The sequence below is a fragment of the Thermobia domestica genome, chromosome 12, assembly GCF_964235325.1.
Source record: "Thermobia domestica chromosome 12, izTheDome1.hap1.1, whole genome shotgun sequence".
Classification (NCBI taxonomy): Eukaryota; Metazoa; Arthropoda; class Insecta; order Zygentoma; family Lepismatidae; genus Thermobia; species Thermobia domestica.
The window spans coordinates 115938064-115962764 of NC_137465.1; the positions used below are offsets into that span (position 1 = coordinate 115938064).

General features: G+C 36.5%; 1 protein-coding gene across 3 annotated transcripts in view; it reads left to right on the forward strand.

The window, feature by feature from the left end:
- Elp1 (elongator complex protein 1) overlaps positions 1-24701 on the forward strand; it is a 163087-nt gene that overhangs the window by 117382 nt on the left and 21004 nt on the right. For all 3 annotated transcript variants that reach the window (XM_081734001.1, XM_081733999.1, XM_081734000.1), the window contains exons 20-23: positions 4936-5129; positions 6868-7011; positions 9325-9424; positions 12974-13110. In XM_081734001.1, the coding sequence (XP_081590127.1) occupies positions 4936-5129; positions 6868-7011; positions 9325-9424; positions 12974-13110 (575 nt within the window). The remainder of the gene's footprint in view (positions 1-4935; positions 5130-6867; positions 7012-9324; positions 9425-12973; positions 13111-24701) is intronic.

Below are 24701 nucleotides of genomic sequence, written 5' to 3' on the forward strand. Positions count from 1 at the left end.
TAATGGAGCTGAGCAGTCTCTTAGCTCAACAGTTAATTAGTAATGTAAAGAGGAGGTCCGTCCTGTTCAAACAATGTCCGACCAACAAGGCTGTCGGCCAGGTGATTTGATAGGGAGAGAGAGAGAACAGGATGAGTGCCTATGTCTGACAATAACTAATCACAAAGTTCAAGCACGAGTTTACGAGATTAAGGGAGCCTTGATTCATGAATGTCCCGCAGGTAATTGCCAGCACTTTAGGGCAGTGGCGGCTCCGAAGGGGGGGTCACTAGTTAACGTGAAGCCCACACAACAACGAGATTAATTAGCACACCAAAATAATAGACAACTAGGACTCGTGCAAACAAATAAATATTTGTAGCGGGACGATAACTTATAATTAGGCACGTATTATACAACAATGAATTAAAATAAAGCTAATGCAATGTAAACAAGATTATTAACACAATTAATGGACCTCAAATACATAAACTTCAGAAGACAAGGTCAGGCTTGGCTATACTTAAATAATTCAGCCGAGTTACAATTTAATCGATAAAACAATAAAATGGAAGAGATAGTTATCGCTAACAACCTTAGTTGTAGAATCATTTTATAAAAACACAAACATTGAAATCGGATATTGGGTACACAGAAGTAGACGTGATTCTGAGTCGATGCGAGGAATCAAGATGCACAATTAAGATCACTAAAACAATTTAAGTCACTCACTTCGCAGTTGAACACCTACGGAGATGAAAGAGTTCCAAGTGGCCTCTGGAATTGTCGTCGAGTCCTGTATAAGTTCAGTTGAGTTTAGCGTGGCAACAAGATGTTCGCTGCGACCAAGAATTACCAGAAGATGTCTGTATTGGTTCGAGCGGTAAAACCAACAAGATGCTTCCACTTCCTACGGAGAGTGAAGTCCTTTCTCCAATCGGAATTCTCACGGCGAATGCAGGAATAGTACTGGAGTCGCAGAATACACACAGGAGGTTGATGGGTCACCCAACTTCCCAATCAACAGAAGGTGAAGGGTTCAGTCCTCAGCAGGCGTAACTGGTGTAGTGGTTCACGTAGGAACCAAAGAACAAAAGAGATGTGGTAATAATAGACTTCGACGAACGGCTTCTTCGGAGGACTTTCTGAGATAGTATGAGTAGGTGAGATCGTCCTTTGAAAACTTTAGACAGGCGTTTTAAATGACTGGAACGCCGAGTTAAAAGTAGTATTAGTTTTATTGTAAGTTGCTTTTGTACAGCACAGAAGAGTCGATAAGCAATAAGTTGTTATACAGCAGAGGTAACGTTAGATGACGTTAAATCCAGTGGCGTATGCGTGAAAATATGAGGGGTCAGAATATGACCAATGATAAAAGAGAAATAAGGGCAGTTCAATGAAGAGATCGGATTACGACTGCCTGCATGTAGTAGTAGTAAACTTACTAGTAACAAAGTTCAGCACAGTAACAAAGTTCTTACAGTCTTGCACACACGAAACGAAAGCAGAGATGGTCCTTAGTAGGAGAACGGAGATGACGGAGTTCTCCACTAACAGAGTGTAATAACACACTCTGATAATGTACTAAGTTCTTCTCTCTATGACTCTAACAAAGTCAGAGAAGAAACGCAAGTCCGGCGGGCGAAGGGCAGAAGTCTGAGCCCGAAGAGTGGGCCGGAGCCCCCGGCGACGAGCACGAGGCTCGGGCCTCGAAGACGGCACAGTAACTTTCCCCGTCAGAGAACAGCTTGTACAGCTATTTTGTATTCAGGGAGTTTTTTCACACGTTACGTACGTGGGAGTATAGTAGGGTGGTATCTTTCCAAAAGGGCGGATACTTGTGTGCAATGAAATTAATCTTTACGTTTAGATTGGATACTGATAATGTAAACGACTATTTAGGGTGTTAACTAGAATAGTCACGCATGCGCATTATTACAAACAGTATAAGGCTTTAGCGTCATCTAGTACATAATATCCAAATTAAAAGTCAAAGGTTAATTTGATATTACAAAGAAAATCAGGCTTTATCAGGATTTTACAGGTTTCTTAATAGTCTCACAATGATACCAAAAATACAAGTGTTCCCAAGACACTTATTTTATACGGTGTCAAAATAGACATATTTAGTATTTTTGAAGTGTCAACTTCGGCGCCAAAATATTAGTTATACGTCTACCATGTTTTTGAAAACATCTGGGCTTAAACAGAGAACAATGAGAGTATTCAGAAAATAACATCAGACTCTCAGATAAGACACAAGGGTTGGATATTCCCTCGCACGTGCAGCGAATCGAAGGTTATAGGTTACCAATTCAGATCTGTTTCTCAAGATGCAAAGAGGGGAGAAAAAGATATGAGTTTCCTCTTACGAGACAACAGCTAACTTTAAGTATTCGTCTGGCTTAGTTATTTCACAGAAAGAACAAAAATATAAAGAAAGAAATTTAACATTGAATAATACCTGCAGTAATTAGTTGATAATCAAGCAATTAAACGGTTTTAAATACTAATTATGAATTTAATAACAATAAGAAAAGCAAAAAACATTAGTGTGGCCTGAAGGCGCCACAGGTCGGCCGCTACAGGTATAACTTATAAGAAATGATATGCCGTTTCAAAAATATTATTAGATTGGTCAGAAATAAGATCAGTATTTAAGTGTAATATCAGTATGAGAGTATTTAGTTGTTTTTTAACTGTTTCTCTCTCTTTTTATTATTATTATTATTATTATTATTATACGTATGTGCGTGAATACCATTTTCGTTCATATTGTCTGGTTTATAAATTTTAAAGCGTTGTATAACGTACTTCAATACTTGAAGAAGAAAAAATCCCGTAAGGGTATAAGAGGGTCATGTAGTTCATTTCCTCAATAGTTTTATTTCGTTTATCCTGTAGGATAAGCTATTTTTTAAAAGCTTCTGTCGTAAATTAACTTTTAAAATATACTAAATGTGCTTTATTTGTTCATAGATTAATATGTAATAAATATACATACTTTATTTTTACATAGAACAATATATAAGAAATGTTCCATCGCTAATTAAATAATCTATATAACTGGTGGACTGTTTCACTTCCGGACTGTATATGAAGCTGGTAAGTGTGCATCTAACAGAGGGTTTTTCTGTATCGCATCAAGTATATTTACATCTTAGTCACTAAATGTCAGAACATCATTATTTCCAAACTTGAGACATAACTGGATCTTCAGCGAACCTTGAAATATAAACTGAATATTTCTTTTAATTACATACGAAAAAAAAAAGTCTTCTTTTATAAGTTTACATTCATATCTAGGGCGGAAAGAAGCATTGCAAAGAAGTAAATAAATTATTCGTGAAAAATTAAGTTAAAAATTGATATTCTTATAAAAGATTTCTTTTTCCAATAATACTTGCCTGAATAGGAGGATACAACAGATCCTTTCTTCACCATAGTAAATTCCAAACCTGCAATTATGGCACATCTCGAAAAATATAAAGACGAGTAAATTGAAGATCGAACCCGGGTCTCCGGCATACCGTGCTGATACGCTGATCACTAAGCAACGTAGTCCGTCTCCTGATTGATTGAGTTTTACGTCCCGTTCAGCAGTGGGGCTATATGAGACGTGGACCTACTGATTAACGTGGAATCCGAACCACATGAGCTCCCGCCGGGAATCGAACCCGGGTCTCCCGCGCCACAGGTGCGTACGCTAACCGCTTAGCCACGGAGGAGCTCAGTCCGTCTCCTGACCAGCTTTGTATTTTCACTCTTGCGGTTGGGGCTAAGCCATTCAAGCAATGCTGTACCAGAAATGTTGTTGTTCTTGGACAACCTTCATCTGACGCACCGAGAAACAAAAATGCAATTTCTTTTCTTTCTCTTAAGTTGGCTTACACTTCGTTGACAAAACCGACTGACAGTATTCCCGAACGATTTGACACATTTCTCCTTACACAGTTCTACTGTGTCTGTGAGTGGGGTCTTCAACACAGCTTTATGCTGCCATAGCTTGCGTACCACGTGTCCAAGATCTTGAAGTTGTTTGTCTCCTTAGTTCTCGCTTATTATAATGCCTTTTGTAGTTTCTTTCATCCAGGATCCTCACTGGTTTTATTCTTCCACTCACCACTTCTTTTCTTTTTATTTTCCTCTTTTGCCATCTTTTCTTCCAATGTGTCCATGCTTTTGTCCTTTGTTGTGGTTTTACCCGCTTTTTCATTTTCCGATATTACCCCGCTGTCTTGTCTTATCGGTTTCCTATCGAGGCGTTGTGTCCTCGGGTCATCCTTCAGTTCATCTTTTTTTCTCTTCTGGCTTTTCAGTATTCTTTCACCTAAGAACATCGCGTGTAAGCGTGGACTAGTGCTTGGTTGTAAAAGAGAAGTATGTGACATTAAAACTATTGTATATTTCATGTGTATATTAGGTAAACTTTCGTTGAAGCTTCTGCTTAGAGCCCGGAGTGTAAGAAAATCGTCATGGTATGTACTCCATCGCGTTATCAAAAGTCTGGAGTCGTAGGCCAATTCCATTAGGAGTAAAGGTACAAGAAGAGTAGAAAAAGAGGGAGATTGTTGGAAATAGATGGTTTTCAATCTAAAATGATGTGAATTTTCCAATCGCACTAGGCGTTTGGGCTTCACACTAGTAATGCACCCTTTGTTAAATGAAAGAGCACCATATCAACAATATAGTATTATTGGACAGTTAGTATTAGTACTTTTTCATTTAACATAGAGTGCATTACTAGTGTGGAGCCCAAATACATGGTATGATTAGGGAATTTCCACCATTTTAGATTGGAAACCGCCTATTTTCAAAACTTATCTCTCTTTCCGTTTCTCCGTATCTTTATTCATAACGGAGTTGTCCTGTGTCCCTGGATCTACGACACATCAAATTTAAAAATTAAAAAAATTAAGAATTTTGATTTCAGTTGACTATTGATTTTCGTTACAGCCAGAATCAAATAGAAGAATTGTGCTACAGCTTAGTAGATACATTGAAAAATACAAAAAGGTTTCAAGAAGCTGCAATAATATATGAGCAGTATCTAAGAAATGAAGAAGAAAGCATTATGTCCTTAGTAATGGGACGCTTGTGGGAAGAAGCGTTATTGGTGGCTTATAAACACAGTCGACTGGATATTATTGGTAAGTATTTGTATAACGTATTTTACGGACTATAAGGCGCAGGTTTTCGGAAAATTGCCTCTAAAATTCCTGTCCGTCTTATTCTCGAAATTAATATAAAAATGTCCAGTGTTTGATTTAAAATTCCCGCCAGTCTTAAAAACTGCCATATGTTCGATGCCGCAGGAAACCTATCTATCTGGCAACATTGGATTCAACTGGCAGCAGCAGTGCTCCGATGCTACGAACATGAGTTGCGGGGATTCACATGCTTGCTAACACTGTCTCCCTCCCGCCCCGCCGTCACAAACCCAAAACCACAAACTAGAATATACAGACCGTAAACTCTGCAAAAAACTGGAAACAAGGCGAACTGTAACGCCTCTAACATGCGACGACGGAATTAACAAGTCGATCTGCTAGTTGACAACATGGCGTCACGCTCGAAAACCGATGGCAGCGCCAACCCACTTACGAAACATCGTTCCCCACCAAATAATAAAAATCTAATTATAATCTATTAATAAAAATGGTAGAAATGTTACGTTATTTAAAAAAAATGCTTAAAAATTAAGGTGTGTCTTATAAGCCCGTAAAATACGGTAAATATCAGTAGTCTTTTGTTGTTACATAACCGACATGAAGATGAGAAACGTAATTATTCTTATTATGAATATTGTAATAATTTAACATACGTATCTTGACATGCAGTGTGATCAGATTTTTATGTTGTACATCGTGCACTCTTATTATTTTCTGTGTTAATTTTGCTCGTTTAGGATATAGGTATGATTATATATCGTCGTATGAGAAACAGAGGGACGTAACTCAATATTTGTAGGTTTACAGGAGAGTGAATTTTTTTTTTTCTCTTATTTTTAAAACAAATGTTGTTTTAGTAAATTAGTAAACACAATATTGCACAGCAGAGAAGTCAGTGACAAAGTCAACTTCAATAATACTCAAATAACACCAAGTGGGGCTTTCAGAATTATGTTCATAATCCAAGTTACGTTCCTTTGATTCTCATACGACGAATATATATATATTCTCATACGACGAAGTTGACTTTGTCACTGACTTCTCTGCTGTGCAATATTGTGTTTACTAATTTACTGAAACAACATTTGTTTCAAAAATAAGAGAAAAAAAATTCACTCTCCTGTGTATATATATATAGATAGATAGATTATTTATTTATTTATTTATTGAAGAAGGCATTTTATCCATGCGTTTCCCGTTTCTTTTTACTTTGTTTCTGTTTATCATGTTGCCTATAATTCATTTATTTTGATCTCTTATACCAAGTATTATAAAGTGGATATTCTTATTTCTAAAGCTATTCGGATATTTCTAATTATGTTCTATTGCTGTGTAATACAAACAAAATACTTGTTAGAAAACACTTACAAGAATATCTGTATTTATTTTCATAGTTACAACACTTTTTTCCTTAATTAAATAATTCTATTTTTTTTTTAAAAAAAACTAACGTTGGGTAAAAAGGTGAAGAAAAAGAGAACATATATTTTAAAGACTTATATATTATGGATTAAATAGTGTAAGTCAATTTTAATATGGAGTACAATTGAACAAACGAATGTTTCAGTTACTTATAGTACTTCAGACTAATAGACAAAACTCAAAAAGCATATAATGCAAGTGAGTCAAGTTAATTACCAAGTGTTGAAGTACATTGATTGAAGGATGTTCTCCATTTACTATTTTCTAATATTTATTATCTTCAATTTTGTTTCAGAAACGCACATTAAACCAGGTGTCAAGGATCACCATGAATACCTTACGAATCATCTGACTTCAAGTAAAGGAACTTTCCAGAAACATAAAGCGAGACTTGCTCTAGTGCGAGAAGAGAAGCAGAAACGTCTGCTAGAATCAGAAGGTATTGTATTTCTTCATCTTTTTAAAGTCTAAGAAAAAGAAAGTTACGAAAATTTGCGTTAAGTTGGAGAGTTATCTAACACCAAGTATTTTCAGTAAATATTTAATATAACTATTTAACGAACTTTAAATAACAGTTCATTACAGCAGGAAACTTACGTAAGTAGCTTTCCAGCCATTGAAATTCAGTCGGTAAAGACGTTCACCTATAATTGACTCAAAGTTGCAAAGAGGTAGATGATTAACGTTCTCGCTTTGTAACTGAGAGGTCCTAGGTTCCAATGTCACAAATAGCCATCTAGATTTGGAGTTTTCGTCAGACTTATAAAACAAATGCCGAGATGATATCTAAATTAAATATATTTTTTCAGAAGTCCTTCATAAAATTCATCGCTTACTCATATTACTCCGTTAAAATGGCTCCATATCTGCGACATGAATCTGAGACATGATTAATAAATAAATGTACAGGGTTCTAATCCAGGCTGCACTTGTATACGACAAACAGGTAGTATAAAAAATGAACTGACAAAGAAATTCCTAAATATAAATTTGTGGACAATGTGTTGTTAAACTTTTCTGTAAAGAGACATGTTAAAACTTAAAAATTTTAACCTACCTTTTGTTATAATGTTTAGATATCATATTAGTCACTCTCAAATTCGTGAAATTAATTTGAGAGTTATAATCACTAAAATTTCTACATATCACATTCTGAACGTAATTACAAGTAAATTTAGGTTGATGATTTAGATATCTGTGCTTTCGGCATCTAAGGCCATGTTAGTCCGTCACGTATGAGGGATGACGTCCCTCGGCGATCATACTATCCGAGGAAAGGGAAGGAAGCAAGGATTGGGAGAAGGAAGGAAGCGGCCTAGGACCTATAGTTAGGTACCATCCCTGCATTTGCTTAGTGTGAATGAGGAAAACCCAAGAAAACCTCACTCAGAATAGCTGGCCTGAGAAAGCTTTCACACTTTTTCGACCGAGTGTCCCCTCCGGGAATCGAACCATGGATCGCTCACACCAAAGGTGAGAGCGTTAGTGATTATGCTACATAGGGCTAGTACACGTAAATTAAAACTAAACTTGATGGTAATATAAAAATTAGAAGTTTCAATGAAGAATAACTTAAATATGTGTAGAAATAGCAAACAAAAGAAACAAAATAATAAATAAAATAAATACAAAATAGGAGTGAGCATACAATATGTTTTACTAACACTTAAGAAAATTAATCCTTTATTCTTATTTATATTTATTCTTCAACAGAAATGTAAAGAGAAATAAGGAACTTAAGAATCATGATAAGGATTAATTTTTCAGTAAAAATTATTTCAAGAAAAAATTTCTGCTTATATTACGCATCTCGACTTGCTAGAAAACATTTCGATAAAAAAAAAAATACATCTATTCGAAGTCAGACCATAGTCGAAATCAGTGATATGGTCATTGAACTCTTCAAATAGTTTGGTTAGAAGTAGCTTGTCATCATAAATTTCCCTACAGCAGAAAAAAAAAAAATCACCCTTCATTGAATTTTAGCAAATCTTGATTATATACTGCGCTTACTTCATGTTACATGTTTGTTTAAGTACAAGTCCCAAATTTGGTGGTCAATAACTCGGGTGTAACAACGGGTGTCACTTGACAGAGTTTGAAATTATGTTAGACCTTAATAACTTTAATATCCGTGAGAAATACCGTGGTTGAAGGCACTTGGTTCTTGAGTCATTGCTATCGAATTCGAAGTTTAAATTCAAGTAAGTTCAAACTTCAACTTCGATGGCAAATAACTCAGGGCAAGAGATCTGCGCGACATAATGTTGCATATGGGTAGTAAGCTCATGATGGTCTGTCATCACCAATTTGGGTCAAGATCTGATTAGTGTTATCCATAGCACACGTTCTAGTAACTCAACTTCGATTATCAGTAACTTAGGAACTAAAAGCCTGCGCAGCAAAGTATTTCATGTGTGTACTAAACTTGTTACATTCTATCACCGTCTCAATTTTAGTCAAGGTCGGATGAGTTTTTCATCGATTGCTTACGATATATACTATTCTTCTGATACTGATTCTTTTTTAGAAAAATCAAAGGAGGAGGAAAATAGTCAAACTTGCCACTCCAAAAATTTTCCATACCGGTATATATTCAGAATCTAATTTTCATGAAATTCTACTTTCGCTGTTGCAACTACATCCATTCATGAAGTTAAACTATAGTATGTTGGAATAAAAATGACTTAAGAAACCAATAACACTGTTTCGAACAAATATTTTATACGACTATTTGTCTTTTACTGTATAGGAAAAGATGATGGAGACATTCCTGATAGCGATTTGTTTTCTGATACAAGCAGCATCACAGATTCTCAGTGCAGTACTAGAGTTAGTTCTCAAGTTTCAGGGTAAGTAATATGTGAAAAAAAATTTACTGACTTTTTCAAAACATAACTTACTAAAGAAGCAATCTTGTCTCAGGAGAACAGCAAATGAGAAACTCGAGCAGCGCGTTAATCTGAAAATCATAGCGAAATTGAAGGAGTCACCGAGTGTGTGTAAAATTGATGCAGGTGGAGTGTAAGGTAATAATGGTCATGTGCACGTATATTTGGGTATCACAGACTCTTCGCCGCAAGATGTGACAGTATTGAAAATGACGAAAGAATGAGCCATCCTCTCCCAGTAACAGCAGAAGAAATTGTGGGAAAAATTAACATCATAGTTCGGAACGATTGAGAATATTGATAAAGCGTCAGTCTGACAACCTTTACACAACTACTTGAACATGCGGAAAATGGTATCAGAAAATTTCACCCAAGAGCAAAATTACTTCGCTAAATACATATGGAGAGCTCACTTATGGCTAACTAGTTAGCGTACGCGCCTTTGGCATGGGGTACTCGGGTTCAATTCCCGGCGGCAGATCATGTAGTTCGGATCTCACGTTAAGCTGTAGGTCCACGTCTCATATAGCTTCGCTGGTAAAAGGGACGCTAAACTAAATAAACATGTGTGGAATGACAAGGGAACGCCTGAGAGCAGAACCGAACTTACTAGACAGAGTCGTTACTAGCGACAAGACGTAGATATTTCAGTATGGTCTAGTAACAGGACAATCTATACACTTCTCACATCATTGCAGGAAGCAAGCTGACTTAGTGACAGAGTTGCAGTGAGTCCTTGATTCACTCGTAGGATATGTGACTGTGTGATGAACAATATGGTGCCCTTGAGTTCTCTCGTTTTTTCCATATTCTCATTCCACCAATTATGTACTATCATTAAAGAAACGATTTTTTGGTAACACTCGGAAACGCGAAATATATCAGTTTTGTACGAAAATGTTGTGTACCTAAAATATATATATATATTTTTTTACTATTTTTACCATATAACGCTCGCGATTAAATGCGAAATTCTGTCGAATTAGCGAAATTTGCAACAAGTTTCGATATTCCACGAAATTTATGCAAAAGTGACAATTTTTCGACGCTTTTACTATTTATTCATTACCATTATTTCTTCCTTCTGCATACTTGACCTAAGTAAACGCTACTAGTTCGTCATTTGTCTATCACAATGAAATATGGGACTGCTGGATGTCTGGCGCCAGTCCTCCCTCAGTTTGTCTGTTCTGTTGGTTGCAACGAGGCTACATTTGTCAGAGAACATTGTGTTTCCACTTCTGACTTAATAACGTGCTTCCAAAATTCCAACATCCTTTTGGCCATAATGTTATACCAAGAGTAAATGAACTGATGTCCGAATATAAACTTGTGGCACAACTTATATTTAAGGAAGAAACAAACAAACAAACAAACAAACAAAAAAAATAGGGAATTTGAGTAAAGAAAGACAGAAGAGTGCCGAAAAGAAGTTCAAGAAAGTTGAGGTGGCATTCAGCAACAAACTGGCTGACATGCTTGAAAAGGATCCAGCTGGTGAGATCTTCAAGACATTGACATCATTATTTCCTTCTTCTCAGTTCAAACTTCAAAACCTGATGGTAAGTTTTGTAGCAATGTGATGAAAATTCCAATTTTTAAGGAAATAGACCACAATGAATTTTTGAAATTTTACATGCAATTACAAAATGAGCTCCAAACGGTATCTACTGGTGAAGTGGATAGTGTGGAAAGTGTGTTCCGAGGTACGTTAGATGAGCATTCAGAAATCGCTTGAAAATGTCTCCAACTAGTATATGTATCTGTTTCGAATGTCGATGTGGAGAAGGCTCGCTCTTGTTACAATGACATACTTACCGATAAAATAACAAATTTAACACCAGAAAACATTGAAACAGTGCTTCTGTTATTTGCATAAGTAAGCTGTGAACACGAAAGTTCTTTTTTTTTTTCTGTTAATGATCTCTCTGCGGTGTTTTTTTGAAATTATACTTTTATTCATTCAATGAGGATGCTTATACTTTTATTGAATGAGGATGCCTATAGTTATCTTTTAAAAATCAAATATTGTTTAAGGTAGTCATGCATGAGTTCATGTCATGATGAGTAATGAGTGGAGATAAGGTGAAATAAAAGATAACTAATGATAATTGTCAAGGAAAATAGTGTTCTTACATTGAATTTTTATTCAGCGATTTTATCCCGCTTTACGCATATTTTTATAACGAAATTATGAATTTTTATTTGCCACAAAATCGTATCTCTAACTATCATCTACTTTCATTAATCATCCGTCTCATTTAGCCTAAAGGGCATAAGCGTGGAACGTGAAACGAAATTCCATTTCATTTTTATTTTCCCCTCATTACCGCGGATATAAAAGGCACATATGAACAAATCAAAGGTGAAAATAGTGCTCATTATGTTCTTTAATAATTATAATCAATGTCGAATTCGTACTTGGATGAGTACCGCTAGGTCAAACAGTAAATTAGAAGTATTAGTTGCAGTTTTTGACGAAACTGGCAGAATGCGTGAATAAGAATAGATCCGATTTGTTGCAGATCAATAAATGAATTGTGGATCACGACAGTGCTTCTTTACATAGCGCTTTGTCCCTGAAGCAGTTGTTGGCAGGTAAGATTCTATTACTGGAATACCTACCTTATTTGCCGGAGTTAGCAAATGCATTTTCCCCCTTTTTCCGAAGTTGAAACTCACCTTAAGTGGAATTGATTTTCACTGTTTAAAAAATAAAATAGAGAACAGCTCTAATGGTCAAGCAAGTAACACTGCTTCCGCTTCAAACATGAAAGATTCATATTGAAAGGTATATTGATGGGGTGGGGATTATGTGAATGGAACCACGAATAACTTGTAGATTTGTGGCAGTATATTTAGTCAGACGTCGTATATATAAGCCTTAAATGTTTATTATTTTATTTGGAAACTACTCGTCTTTTTGACTCTTAATTTAGCTGTAAAGTTGGTCGTATTCTTGAAGTTAGAATGATACAAATTTCACGACTATAATTGTGTGAAGAAAAGATATTTTAGTTGCTTATTTCCAGGACAAACAGTCGTGAGCGCAGTATGTTTAGAAGCTCAAAGCGAAAATTAGAGAGTTGTTAGCATTATTTACACTCCTCTATTGGTACCTAATATTAGCGTGATATATTAATCGAATGACTGTAACTGGCAATCTGCAGTTTTGTTAAAAAGTGGAACAATTACTAATCTTTCTTCAGTTAGTGACTTTGGTTTCTCTCGCATATCGAAATATATTATAGTTGCTGCTGTGTTCCACTTTGTGTAGAGAGACTGCAGGTAAATATTTGCTTTATGTTTAATGAATTCAGCGTACCATTGTAATACCATCATCCATTTTGAGTTGTTAACTAGAAGGTCTTAGTAAATATTGAAACCTGATTTGTTTACATAGTTGCAACTAAGTAAAAAAAGAAAAAGTTCATTTGTGTTGTACATGTGCAATATTCATGTATTAATATAGTGATTTATCTCTTTTCTCAAGCCTGTCGTTTATTTCAGGCGGACATATCGGTCAAGCAAAAACCGTCGGAAGCAAGAGCGCAAGAAGCTTAGTCTGAAAGAGGGAAATCCGTATGAAGATCTGGCACTAATTAATGCTTTACATGAGATGATTATTCTCACAGATAAGCTGAGAGGTTAGTGTCAATAACAGCAATTTAAGAAAATTTATTGTGGTATGATCCTATTTAAGCGTAAAACCTCATTATTTTTCTTTCATTATTAATCGCCCTATTGACATAACCATTTCAGACATAATTTGGAAAAACAATTTTATGGGAGTTCCTTCTATCTCTATTTTATTCTTTGGCTTATATGACACCTACCCAAAGATAATCGAGCTAAAAGATCAAACCTGGTACATCTAAAAAAAATAATTTGAAGGTATATATATATATATATATATATATATATATATATATATATATATATATATATATATATATGTCTGTAATTTTTTCTGATTGACCGGCAGATGAGCCAATAGTTCCTAACCAGAGAGAGAGACGGATCTTATTCCACGTCTGCCAGCGGAATAAGATTGATTGATTGCTGAGTATCCGACGAGGAAAAAACGTTTCCTCAAAACAAAAAGTTTATTACAGAGCACGAGTTTGTACTGTAAACTAAATTGAAGATAGCAGTGCGTTTTCAATCAGTTGACAGAAGAAGGACAAGCAGAAGAAGACAGAGCAGAGTGTATTTTTGAGGCATCTCACACAACACAAACGACGTTATTTGCGGTGTGTACACACGCAGCAATTAAAACACTCTGGAAGGCAGACCTTGGCGTGATGAAACCATTCCTTGTAGCGAGACCCTTATGAGATGTCAGGACACAGCTCAGCCTCTCATTGTACAGTTTTACCGAAAGTCCGCTGCAAAGGAACCGTTTCCCCAAGTGTAGATTGTTTTGTATACACACGAAGCTTACGGGAAAACCACAGCGTCCACTGTTTAAGCTCCTGGCCCTTATTAGGACCAGCCGCTATTCACCTTTGTTAAGGAAAGATTAAAGGTCCCCCGCTACTGCCACGAACAACAAACCCCGCTGATGCTCAAGAAGAAATGTCTCCAACCCTCGCAAAACTCTGAGAATTCCAAATCTTCCTTCTCAGCCTCTACCTCCAAAAGCTGAGAAACAAAATAAGATAAAAACTAGGTACCAGAGAAAGAACAATTGAAAGCAACTTCACCAAGGATCAAGGGTACTTTATTTTTGCAGGCTGTGATTTAGTTCCCATCTTTCTCGTCTACGGAGTTCGGAAACAATACCTACCCCTTCTGGGTAACAGATGAAAAAAAAAAAAATGGCAGACGTAGAAACTTTAAAATGAAGATGAAAATGCAGCCGAGCAAAAAGAAGAGAAGCAGCCGCACCCAGATGAAAATGTCACAGGCGTCCCATCAAAGCCAACCCCACCCTCTCCAAAATGAATCTACTAAGAACAAATATAGAGAATGCCACAACACAAACCAAGGAAGAAACTTCTCATCTGCATACATTTCGTAAGAGGAGCGAACATGGAATAGTCCATCAGTAGCATCAACAGAGACATCAACATCTGCACCTTTCCAATTCCATACACCTGAAGTCTGACCACAGCTCCCTCCGACTCATCAGACTGTTCTCTTTGAATCCTGAGGAAATCAACAAGCTAATAACGGAGGAAATCTGTATCCACAACAAACACCATCATGTAAAAATCTCCCGCTCCACACTTTGCCCACTACCGTGCTAGAACTGCTACCAGTATAACCACTCCACACACACATGCGCCATCAACAAATTGTTCTTTCAGATGTGGTGAATCTCTCAAACAGAAGTGTATCAAGCCGCTAAATAAAAACTTCCGTGGCGAATCTCACAAACTGAAGTGTAACAAGCCGCTGAATAAAAACTGTGCACTTTCAAGATATTAGATAGTCGCACTGGTAGCAACTCCTGCCCCAAAACAATACAGCAAAACATTACTAAGTTGAGAAAAATTCCGACCGTCATTCTTCCCACCACAAATATCACTCAACACCCAGGCGTTTAGAAAAACCAGCAAATTCCAGACCAAGCTAATTCCCGCCAGATAGAAGATAAACACTTCATAGAGGCAGCAAGATAAAAACAAAGAAATGGGTAGCTTCCATCCTGATAATGCTCCTGCTCCTCCTCTCCCTCCCTGCAGCAAAGAGTACTCACTTCTGCAACACACAAAACATCTAAACAAATGCTCCACGCACACCTAAACATTATATCCACCACACAAGGAGGCACATACATATTGCACAAGAAATAAACAACAAAACATATACATGTCCATAACAAGAAACACAATCTGCAACCTCAAAAAACAGACAGCAAATAACCCACAAATTAAACACCACAGATATATAAGGAGCGTTCAAAAAGAAACGAGCCGAAGGCTATAATAAGCACTGGTGATAGAATGGTAATATTGTTCCGTGTGCAATAATTAGGCGTTCTGACAAAAGCGCGGAAGTTAACAACCCGCCGCTAGAGGGTTACGTGTGCAAGCCACGTGACTTATAAAGCCAGCAGAAGCAGACGTCAATCGTCCAGCGCGGTCAGTTGAGTTGTGAGCAGTGCAACAGTGAAACAGAGGCGTTAAAGGAAGAGCAAAGAGGTGATGTTCGTTTTCTGACGGCGGAAGGAGTAGGGGGAACGAACATTCATCGAAGAAGGTCACAAGCGTACGGTGAACACTGCATGTTCATTGCAAGGGTCAAAGAGTGGCACAAGCGCTTTAGGGAAGGACGGGTGTCGTTAGCAGATGATGCACGTCTGAAACACCACACCGCATTACCAGTGACGTCCAGCTGATTGATTCATTATTATTTTCTTTTTTTAAGTATCTCTCAGAACCTAACTTTAAACCCTGCTGATGGTATTCATGATAAACAGGTCGAAAATCTGAATGAATCTGAATTGCACTCGTTACCTAGGACCGCATATTTACAGTGAAAGCTGTAGCCGCCGAGGTCAACTTGAGCGTCGAAAATGTGCACCCATCATGACGGAAAGACTGAACTGGCGCAAAGTGCGCGCAATGCGTGCCCCACAGTCTTCAACCACAACAGGATGTCGAATGGCCCACTGTCTTTATCATCTTCAGCTTTATGCCAGGGAAGGGAATGAGTTTCTGGCACAGTGGTGGCTGGAGATGAGTCTTGGTGTCATCACTTCGAACCAGAATCGAAACGACAAAGTCTCCAGTGGAAGCATCCAGGGTGACCACCACCAAAAAAATTCCAAGACCATCCACACAAGTGTAAGAAAGGTTATGCTGACGTTCTTTCACCAGGATGACCCCCTTCTGATAGACTTCCTGCAGCATGGACAAAAGTGAATGCCCAGCGTTACGCGCAAACATTCACCAACTTTCGCCAAGCGATCAAATCGAAACGACCAGGCAAGCTTACCCGTGGGGCCATTTTGCTACATGACAATGCCCGACCTCATACGGCCAACATAGGGCAGTCGTGCAGAAATTCAAGTGGGAGGTTCTCTGTCACCCTCCATGCAGTTCAGACCTCTCTCCCTGCGATTACGCCATTTTTGGTCCCCTTAAAAAGGCTCTGAGGGGCAAACGATTCGCCTCAAACGACGATGTGCAGCAGTACGTTCGGAACTGGTTTGCAACGCAACCCAGGGAATTGTACGAGACAACCATTCACCGCCTTGTGCCGCAGTGGGACAAGTGCCTCAACTGCCAGGGCCATACTTCTAACGTGCAGGTAAGAGTTGCTATTCCTCGGCCTCCGGCTCGTTTCTTTTTGAACATTCCTTACACAAAGATATCCTTCAGCTAATATATCTGAAGGGATGGTGTCTAACGCTTCTCATATACATATAGCTGCAGGCATGTGCAGCTAATTACCTCTGAACAAAACAAAAACCAACAGGAACCGCTCATAGAAGACATGGCCGCAGAGACATTTATAACTCTCTTAAGTAGAGTAAACCATAGTTCATCACGGGGCCTCAGTGGCTCAGTGGTAGAGAGTTCACCTCTGGTGCATGGGATTCCTGGTTCGATCCTAGCCCCCGTCAAGTGAACTTTGTGGTGGACAAACACCGTGTGCGTGGGTTTTCTCGGGGTTCTCCCGTTTCCTCCCACTTTCTTCATTCCACCATTTCATTCATTTCTCATAATCACCGTCTCCTTTAGCCTAACCGGCATAATCGTGGGACGTAAAACTCAGAAAGATTTCATTTCATTTCATTTTCATAGTTCATCACTACATTCAAAAAACTCGGCTACTATACAGTGATAGTGTTTAAATTTCATTGGGGACGTGAGTGAAGTGATCGGTACCACGATGAAACGGACTGCAAGAATGCACACAAAAAAGCTTTACTAGTCAAGACTTGCCTAATGAACCACATCCAGAGGAAGCTACCAGCATGAGAATATAGAGAAGATACAACATCAAACAAATCCCAAAACAATACTACAAGACGCTAGCAAAGTAGTAGATATGCTAGAAAGCCCCTCTGGCCCGTATGAGGTCTCAGACAGAAAATGCAGGTGGTTTACAGGCGCCTGTGAAACATGCATAAACAGGCATTTTTTACAGGCGCCTGTACATGCGCCTGAAAATGGAACACTTTTAAACGCATGAGACAGGTATCGATTTTTTTCACGATCATTGCATGTTCATTTCACGGAAACAGGTAGTTTCCATGTTGATAGGTTTGCAAACTTGCCACGTGAAAAATGCGTGTAAACAACATGTAGAGAGTGGAAAGAAATGTGCGTAACCGGCATATTTCATGTAGTTGACATATACGTTACCTCATGAGGTTCTGACGACAGCTGCTTTTCATTTGATAAAAATGTAATTGACATGTTAAATACAGGTGTCAGCGAATTAGTGGGCGTGTTAGCGGAATATACATGTAAAGTACATCGCATGGGTCAGAACCTTGCATATGTGCATGACAAACTGGAGACTTGGTGCCTAAATATTGTGTTTCCTACTCCTGTAACATTAATGATTCACCCCAATCAACCTTGTTCATTGCATGCACCTGTTTATTGATCATTGCATTTTCCGTTTACCTGCGTATTGCCTGTACATTGCATATAGGTGGGTTCACACTTCGCATATACACGGAGATAATACAGGCAATGTATTCAGTTGTAATCCCATGTATTATACATGTGTCAAGGCCTTGCATAGCGAATGTCGAATTGAAGACTTGTGCCTGAATATTGCATGTCTCCTATGCCTATAACGTGAATGTTTAGCTCCAATCCACCTTGTTCACCACACGTATCTGTTTAATTCATTTATTGACAATCAAGATCATTGCATGTTTCCGTTCATCTATACATTGCCTGTACACTGCACGTAGGGGAGTTACACACTTCACATATACACGAAAATGATAAATGTAAAATAACATATTCTACATCATGCGTTTTCCATGCTATACACTAATACATGGTATTTACATGTAATACGAACGTCACACATGTATATTACATGTTGATAAATAGGCACGTTCCGTGTACTTTTTATTCTTACTGTATTGCGAATGTTATCAACAATCCATTCAAGGTACTTTACATGCATATATTCCCTCCATTTACTTGCATGTGAGTGACTACGTGCACATTGCATATTGTCATTTTAATGTACAGGCTCTGTACAATGCGTGTTTCCGTGCAAAATTTCCAACAGAAGTTTAATACTTTTTCGATATGCATATCACCTGAAGACAATGAGCCTGTTATATTTTCTTTACATGTGTTTTCGCCGAAACAGTCGCCTGTATAATGCCTGTCAAAATCTGCCAGGCTTTTACAGGCAGTTCCATGTACAAAACATTGCATGTTTCCTCAAAAAATTTCATAATAGGTTATAAACGTACGGTTCATTCATTCATTCCGGTTGACCGCCACAAGGAATCAAGGAAGAAAAGCTTAAAATTGGTTTAATGATAGTAAGACCGTACTGTTTACAGGTTTTATAAATCCTATTATACTTCTATTTGTAAGCATGAAATCAAACAAATATGAATCCCTATTAGCCGTTTGAAATATTTATTTTCAGCCAAAATATTAAAATACATTAAGTGAGATTTTTTTTTTTTAAAAGGGACATTAGTGGCGTTCATTTTTACAAGACTGTAAATACACAAAGCCTTGAGTCTTAAAAGTACTTAATTGAACAAAGAAAGAAAAAGGAAAAAAGCTTCCATTTTTACGCCCCCGGTTTCACACTCTTGGCTAAAGGAGACGGGCGATTAATGAAAGTGAATAATTATGAAAGAAATTGACGGAATGAAAACGGGTAAAGAAACGAGAAAACCTACGGACACGATGTTGTTCATCATAGTCACATGAAATGGATCGAACCAGCGACTCCTTGCATCAGAGGTTTAATTAAATATTAGTCATATAGTGTAATGACAAATATAGTGAAAGAGAATAAAAACACGTATGGTAGTGCATTTATCTTTCATGGCAATTCGCAGTTTTGAATTTTGTAACGAGAAGAATAGTTATACCTTTTTTTTTTTTTTTTTTTTTTTTATTTTATTATTAAGGTAAGGTGATTTAATAACGGGATGACTAGTGACGTCTTTATCCTTGATAATTAAGACGTGCTAAATATAATTTTTATTACTAAGTTATATGTGTTTTGGACGTTTGCTAAAACTCAAATTAAAGAATTGTAACCATGTCATTCGAATTTGTATGTTATTGCCCATGGCCTGGGATCGAACCATTGACTCTTTGCACTATGGATAAGTGGTGTACATGTGAGCCACAGTGTCCCCTGTTATCTGTTTTTGAAATTGTGTGATTAACTGATTATTAAAAGAGATTTGTTTGATACTTCCAAACCTTTGTGTAATGTTAATAAATAACAGAATTTTGTCCTTCAGAAATTCCAGATCGTCTCTGCAAAACAACTAAATTGCAATGTTAGGCATAGAATTTTTTTCATTTTTTAAATTTACCAGAATGTTCTAAATTAATAATTTTGGTGATACATATTTTATTTCAGTTTGTCTTGTATCTAAATTTATTTGTAAAATATATTGCCAAAGTAAAACAAAAACTTGCGCGTAATCGTGTAGATGAAGTTAATGAAGGTAAGCTGTCAAGTATTACAATTCCCTAACGGATTGTGTGTACGAAAAATTAGTGAATGATAATTTCTTATCTTCAAGCATTCACATACAATATGATGATTACTGAAAATAATATTAATAACAATAATTTTAAAATGCAGATTAGAAAACAATTGCACGTTGCTGATTTTTTTAAAATGTCTTCCTCGTTTATTCACTCGTCAGTGTGGTGAAATAATACTGAATGAAAAATATGGTCATGGTAGATAATAGGACAAAATTTAATGATTTTTTTTTAATGTTTGTAAAGGTAATACTCACTTTTAAACGTTTTTTTGAGGAGAATGTTCAACATAATTTTTGGCCATTAGCTACAACTTTCGGTTGGGTTAGGTTTACAGGAAGAATAAGGAAGTAGTAGATTGGTTATAAATTACATGATATAGAATAATTAGCCTCTCGAAACATGTAATCTTGTTAAATATGAGCTCTTTTGTTACTCATATTAAATCCATATGAAGCTCAACATTAATATGATTTTCAGATCTTTATTGTGCATAACTATGAAATATGTTTTAAAGATTATTCATTGATACCTTGTAAGATATTCATGTTTATAAGATAATAGTTTAAATATAATAATAATATGAATGGCACAAGAGTATGCATGTAGTGAAAGTTTCCGACGTCTTTTTTATGCATTTATAAATATCCTTATGTTATATTTACTGTTAGTGATGTGTTATTTAATGTTAGTAAGATTTCTAATAACCGACCAACTAATTTTTGTATTTGTAGACAAACCTTTGATTTCCGTCTAAGTTGTGATCATTCAGATTTTCAACCTGTTTATCACGAATACCATCAGCAGGGTTTTAAAGTTAGGTTCTGAGAGATACTTAAAAAAAAAAAAAAAAAAAAAAAAAAAAAAAAAAAAAAAACGAATAAACGCTAATTCTAGATTTAAAAACAACAAAAAAGTTTATTCGGACCATGGTATCAATAAAGGTAATAAAATTTAAAATTTCAAAAATTTGTAAAACCATATCTAAGACTCTACTAATCAAATATGTCTACAAACACTGACCTTCGAATCCTATTCGTTCGTTTACTAATATTAAATAATTTACTTGCCTGCAAATAATAAATAAACTCATCTACATTATAGATATTGCAGTATTTGCTTCAGGTTAATATTTTGGTTCAACATTACTAATAATTGAGAATATATAAACAAGCATGATCAACTATCGCTAGACGATACAAAAAGAAAATAGAAAATGCCATGTCTTTACTGGTTTTAGTTTAATGTAATAGAGATTTTAGCCATAAATTTAGTTGTCATACAACACTTGATCAAAATTAGCGCGTTAATTGTAATTTGTTTTAAATAACTTTTGACCATTCCGTTAATATTTTTCACTTTGTAGCCGATCTCTTTTGTATATATTTGTACTATTTTTGTCACGATAATACTATCGACACTATGATAACCAGCCCGAGTATGATTATTGTTGATATATACAGTAGACTCCTTGTTAATCGACCACCACGAGACTAGTCCCTGGTCGGATAACGCAAAAATGATTAAAACGAAAATCACTATTTAATAGCTCCTAAATTGTTCAACTCTATAATGGTTAAGAAAGCTTACTGTATTATAGTTTAATTAATTTAAGTTACCAAAATCAAAAGTTTTGACCACAAGCTTCTTCAGTGATACTTAGTTGAACGAAGTGCTACACGCTTATACAGTAGACTATCACACGAACCACACTCTTATTTACGATTGACCCTAAAATATTGAATGAAATACACTGACGGAATTTATAATTTTCCCTTTGGCCTAAGCATATCTGCTCAGTATAGTAAATCTACTATTGGCAACACCGCTTCTGTGCGGATGACGTCTCCTGCACCTTCTCTTGCCCAGCGCACGAACCATGCACGAGCTTCGAACGCAAACAAACAGAAGGCCAAGAAGTGAAGAGTGTTTTAAAGCACAAGAAGAAGAAGAAGTAGTAGTAGTAGTAGTAGTAGTAGTAGTAGTAGTAGTAGTAGTAGTAGTAGTAGTAGTAGTAGTAGTAGTAGTAGTAGTAGTAGTAGTAGTAGTAGTAGTAGTAGTAGTAGTAGTAGTAGTAGTAGTAGTAGTAGTAGTAGTAGTAGTAGTAGTAGTAGTAGTAGTAGTAGTAGTAGTAGTAGTAGTAGTAGTAGTAGTAGTAGTAGTAGTAGTAGTAGTAGTAGTAGTAGTAGTAGTAGTAGTAGTAGTAGTAGTAGTAGTAGTAGTAGTAGTAGTATAATAATAATAATAATAATAATAATAATAATAATAATAATAATAATAATAATAAGCATGTTTAAAGACATTTTCTGCCTGAGAACGCACTACTCAGGCAGAATTGCGAAGGGAAGAAAGGATAGCTCTCATTATTTTAAAAAAAATGTGTAAGGAAACTGCTATAAACACCTTTCTCTATAACATGGGTAGCGATCCGAATCTTTGTGTACCAGTTAGTGACCAATATTGCTAACGGAATCAACATGAAAATGCATGCGTTCGTGGCAGTTTGGAGACCAGGCTCGTGGCTTGCTCCTGGTTTCGACTCCCCGTGGGAGGTCATTAGTAGGTTCGTTAATTTAAAGTTTCGGGTCCTTTTTCAGCATGCAATTCGTAAAACCAGCTCGCTGTACTTCACTTACCAATAATAATTATAAATTCCCTGACATTACAGCCCCAAACTGTGGCCTTAGAAACGATTTTCAGCTGAGTGATGTGTGGTGAGTACATCGACTGCCAACACGATTTTTACTGGATTTTTAGACTAACGAGATAGCATTTTGTTGAGTTTTATGAGTCACTGCATTGACCCAAACGCGTTTGTTACTGAGTTTCTAGACCTAGGTCAGCAAATTGACTCCAATGGGGTTGTTACTGGTTTTCTAAGCCTACGAGAATGATTTTAGTTTCCCAACTTCTAGGTTTACTAGATTGCTTTTAGTTCAGTGATGTGTGATCAGTAGACTTCGGATTTTTGCATATTTGCATGTTTTTTTCCTGATGTGATATTGATATGCTCTTTAAACAGAAATCCGTTTCAAGTGTTTTGGGGTAAAATAGCAGAGTTTTATAGTGCATATATTTGCATATTTCGGAGGTTAGTGCATGTTTATGTCGTTACTGCATATAAATGCATATCTAAAGGAACGATCAAATTGATAGTTTTTAACGTCCAACAACTTTCCTCATAAATGGAATATCAAGTTCCTAATATAAATTAGAGTCAAGATCTTAAAATGGTTTATTGTTCTCGGTTTAGAACATCTTCCAAGGTCATGTGAAAGGAGAATAACAAAAGGGTGAGTGATTCATCCTCCCGGCAATGATGCGTGACTGTCACCTTTTTGGAAGAAGATATAAATAACAGTGTCAAATCACCTACAAAAAAATTTCTACGTCGTACATCTCAGAAGTTAAAGTTGCTACTGTTGTTTGTGTGTGTGTGTGTGTGGGAGGGGATTTGAAATTATGTGGTCTTGTGGCAGTATAAGAATGCCAAAAGAAAAATCTGGGTCCATTTAGTTGTAGTGCGACATTTTCAAATTCGAATTTTAACTAGCTCAGAATATTGTCCAATTTTTGTTCACCCAAGAAAAAAATTTGTACCATTCAAATAAACGAGGGAAGGCCATTTTAAAATTTGTCCTCATCAATCATTTGTAGTGCGGCATCTTAAAACTTGAATTTTAACTATCTCAGAATTTTGTCCAATTTTTTGTCCTTTTTTGTCCACCCAAGAAAAAAAATTGTACCAATCAAATAAACGAGGGAGGACCATTTCAAAATTTCGGCCACTTCAATCACCTGTAGTGTGGCATCTTAAAATTGGAATTTTAATTAGCTCAGAATTTTGTCGAATTTTAAAACATTTTTGTATCACCAAGAATAAATTCTGAACCATTGAAATAAACCAGGGACGGTCATTTAAAATTCGGCCACTGAAATGACTTGCAGTGAGACATTTTCAAATTCGAATTTCAGCTATCTCGATGGTACAAAAATCTGCAAAAAATAGGGAAAATTCTAAACTAGTTAGAATTCGAATTTAAAGATGTGACTCTACTGGTGATTGAAGTGGCCAAAGTTTTGAAATTACCTTCTTTTGTTAATTTGAAGATACAATTTTTTATAGTACAAATATGTAAGGAAATTGGGCAAAATTCTGAGCTAATTAAAATTCAAATTTGAAAATGTCGCACTACGGGTAATGAAAGTGGCTGAAATTTTGAAATGGACCTCCCTCGTTTACTTGAATGGTACAATTTTTTCTTGGGTGGACAAAATTCTGAGCTAGTTAAAATTCAAATTTGAAAATGTCGCACTACGTGTGATCGAAGTATAGAAGTATACAGGTATAACAATACACACTTCTCCCTCATACCTATTCTCTCTGTCAATACAAAACTTGGAACACACATTTCTTATCCCCTGTACTATTTTCCGAGATACATTTAGATAGTCTACTTTTACCCGGGGCCACTCCAGAGGGGTCCAAAGTCGATGGGAGGGATTTCTGGAGGGAATTTTCCCAACATTTTCTCACCTGTTCAAATGCATTATGGACCCCA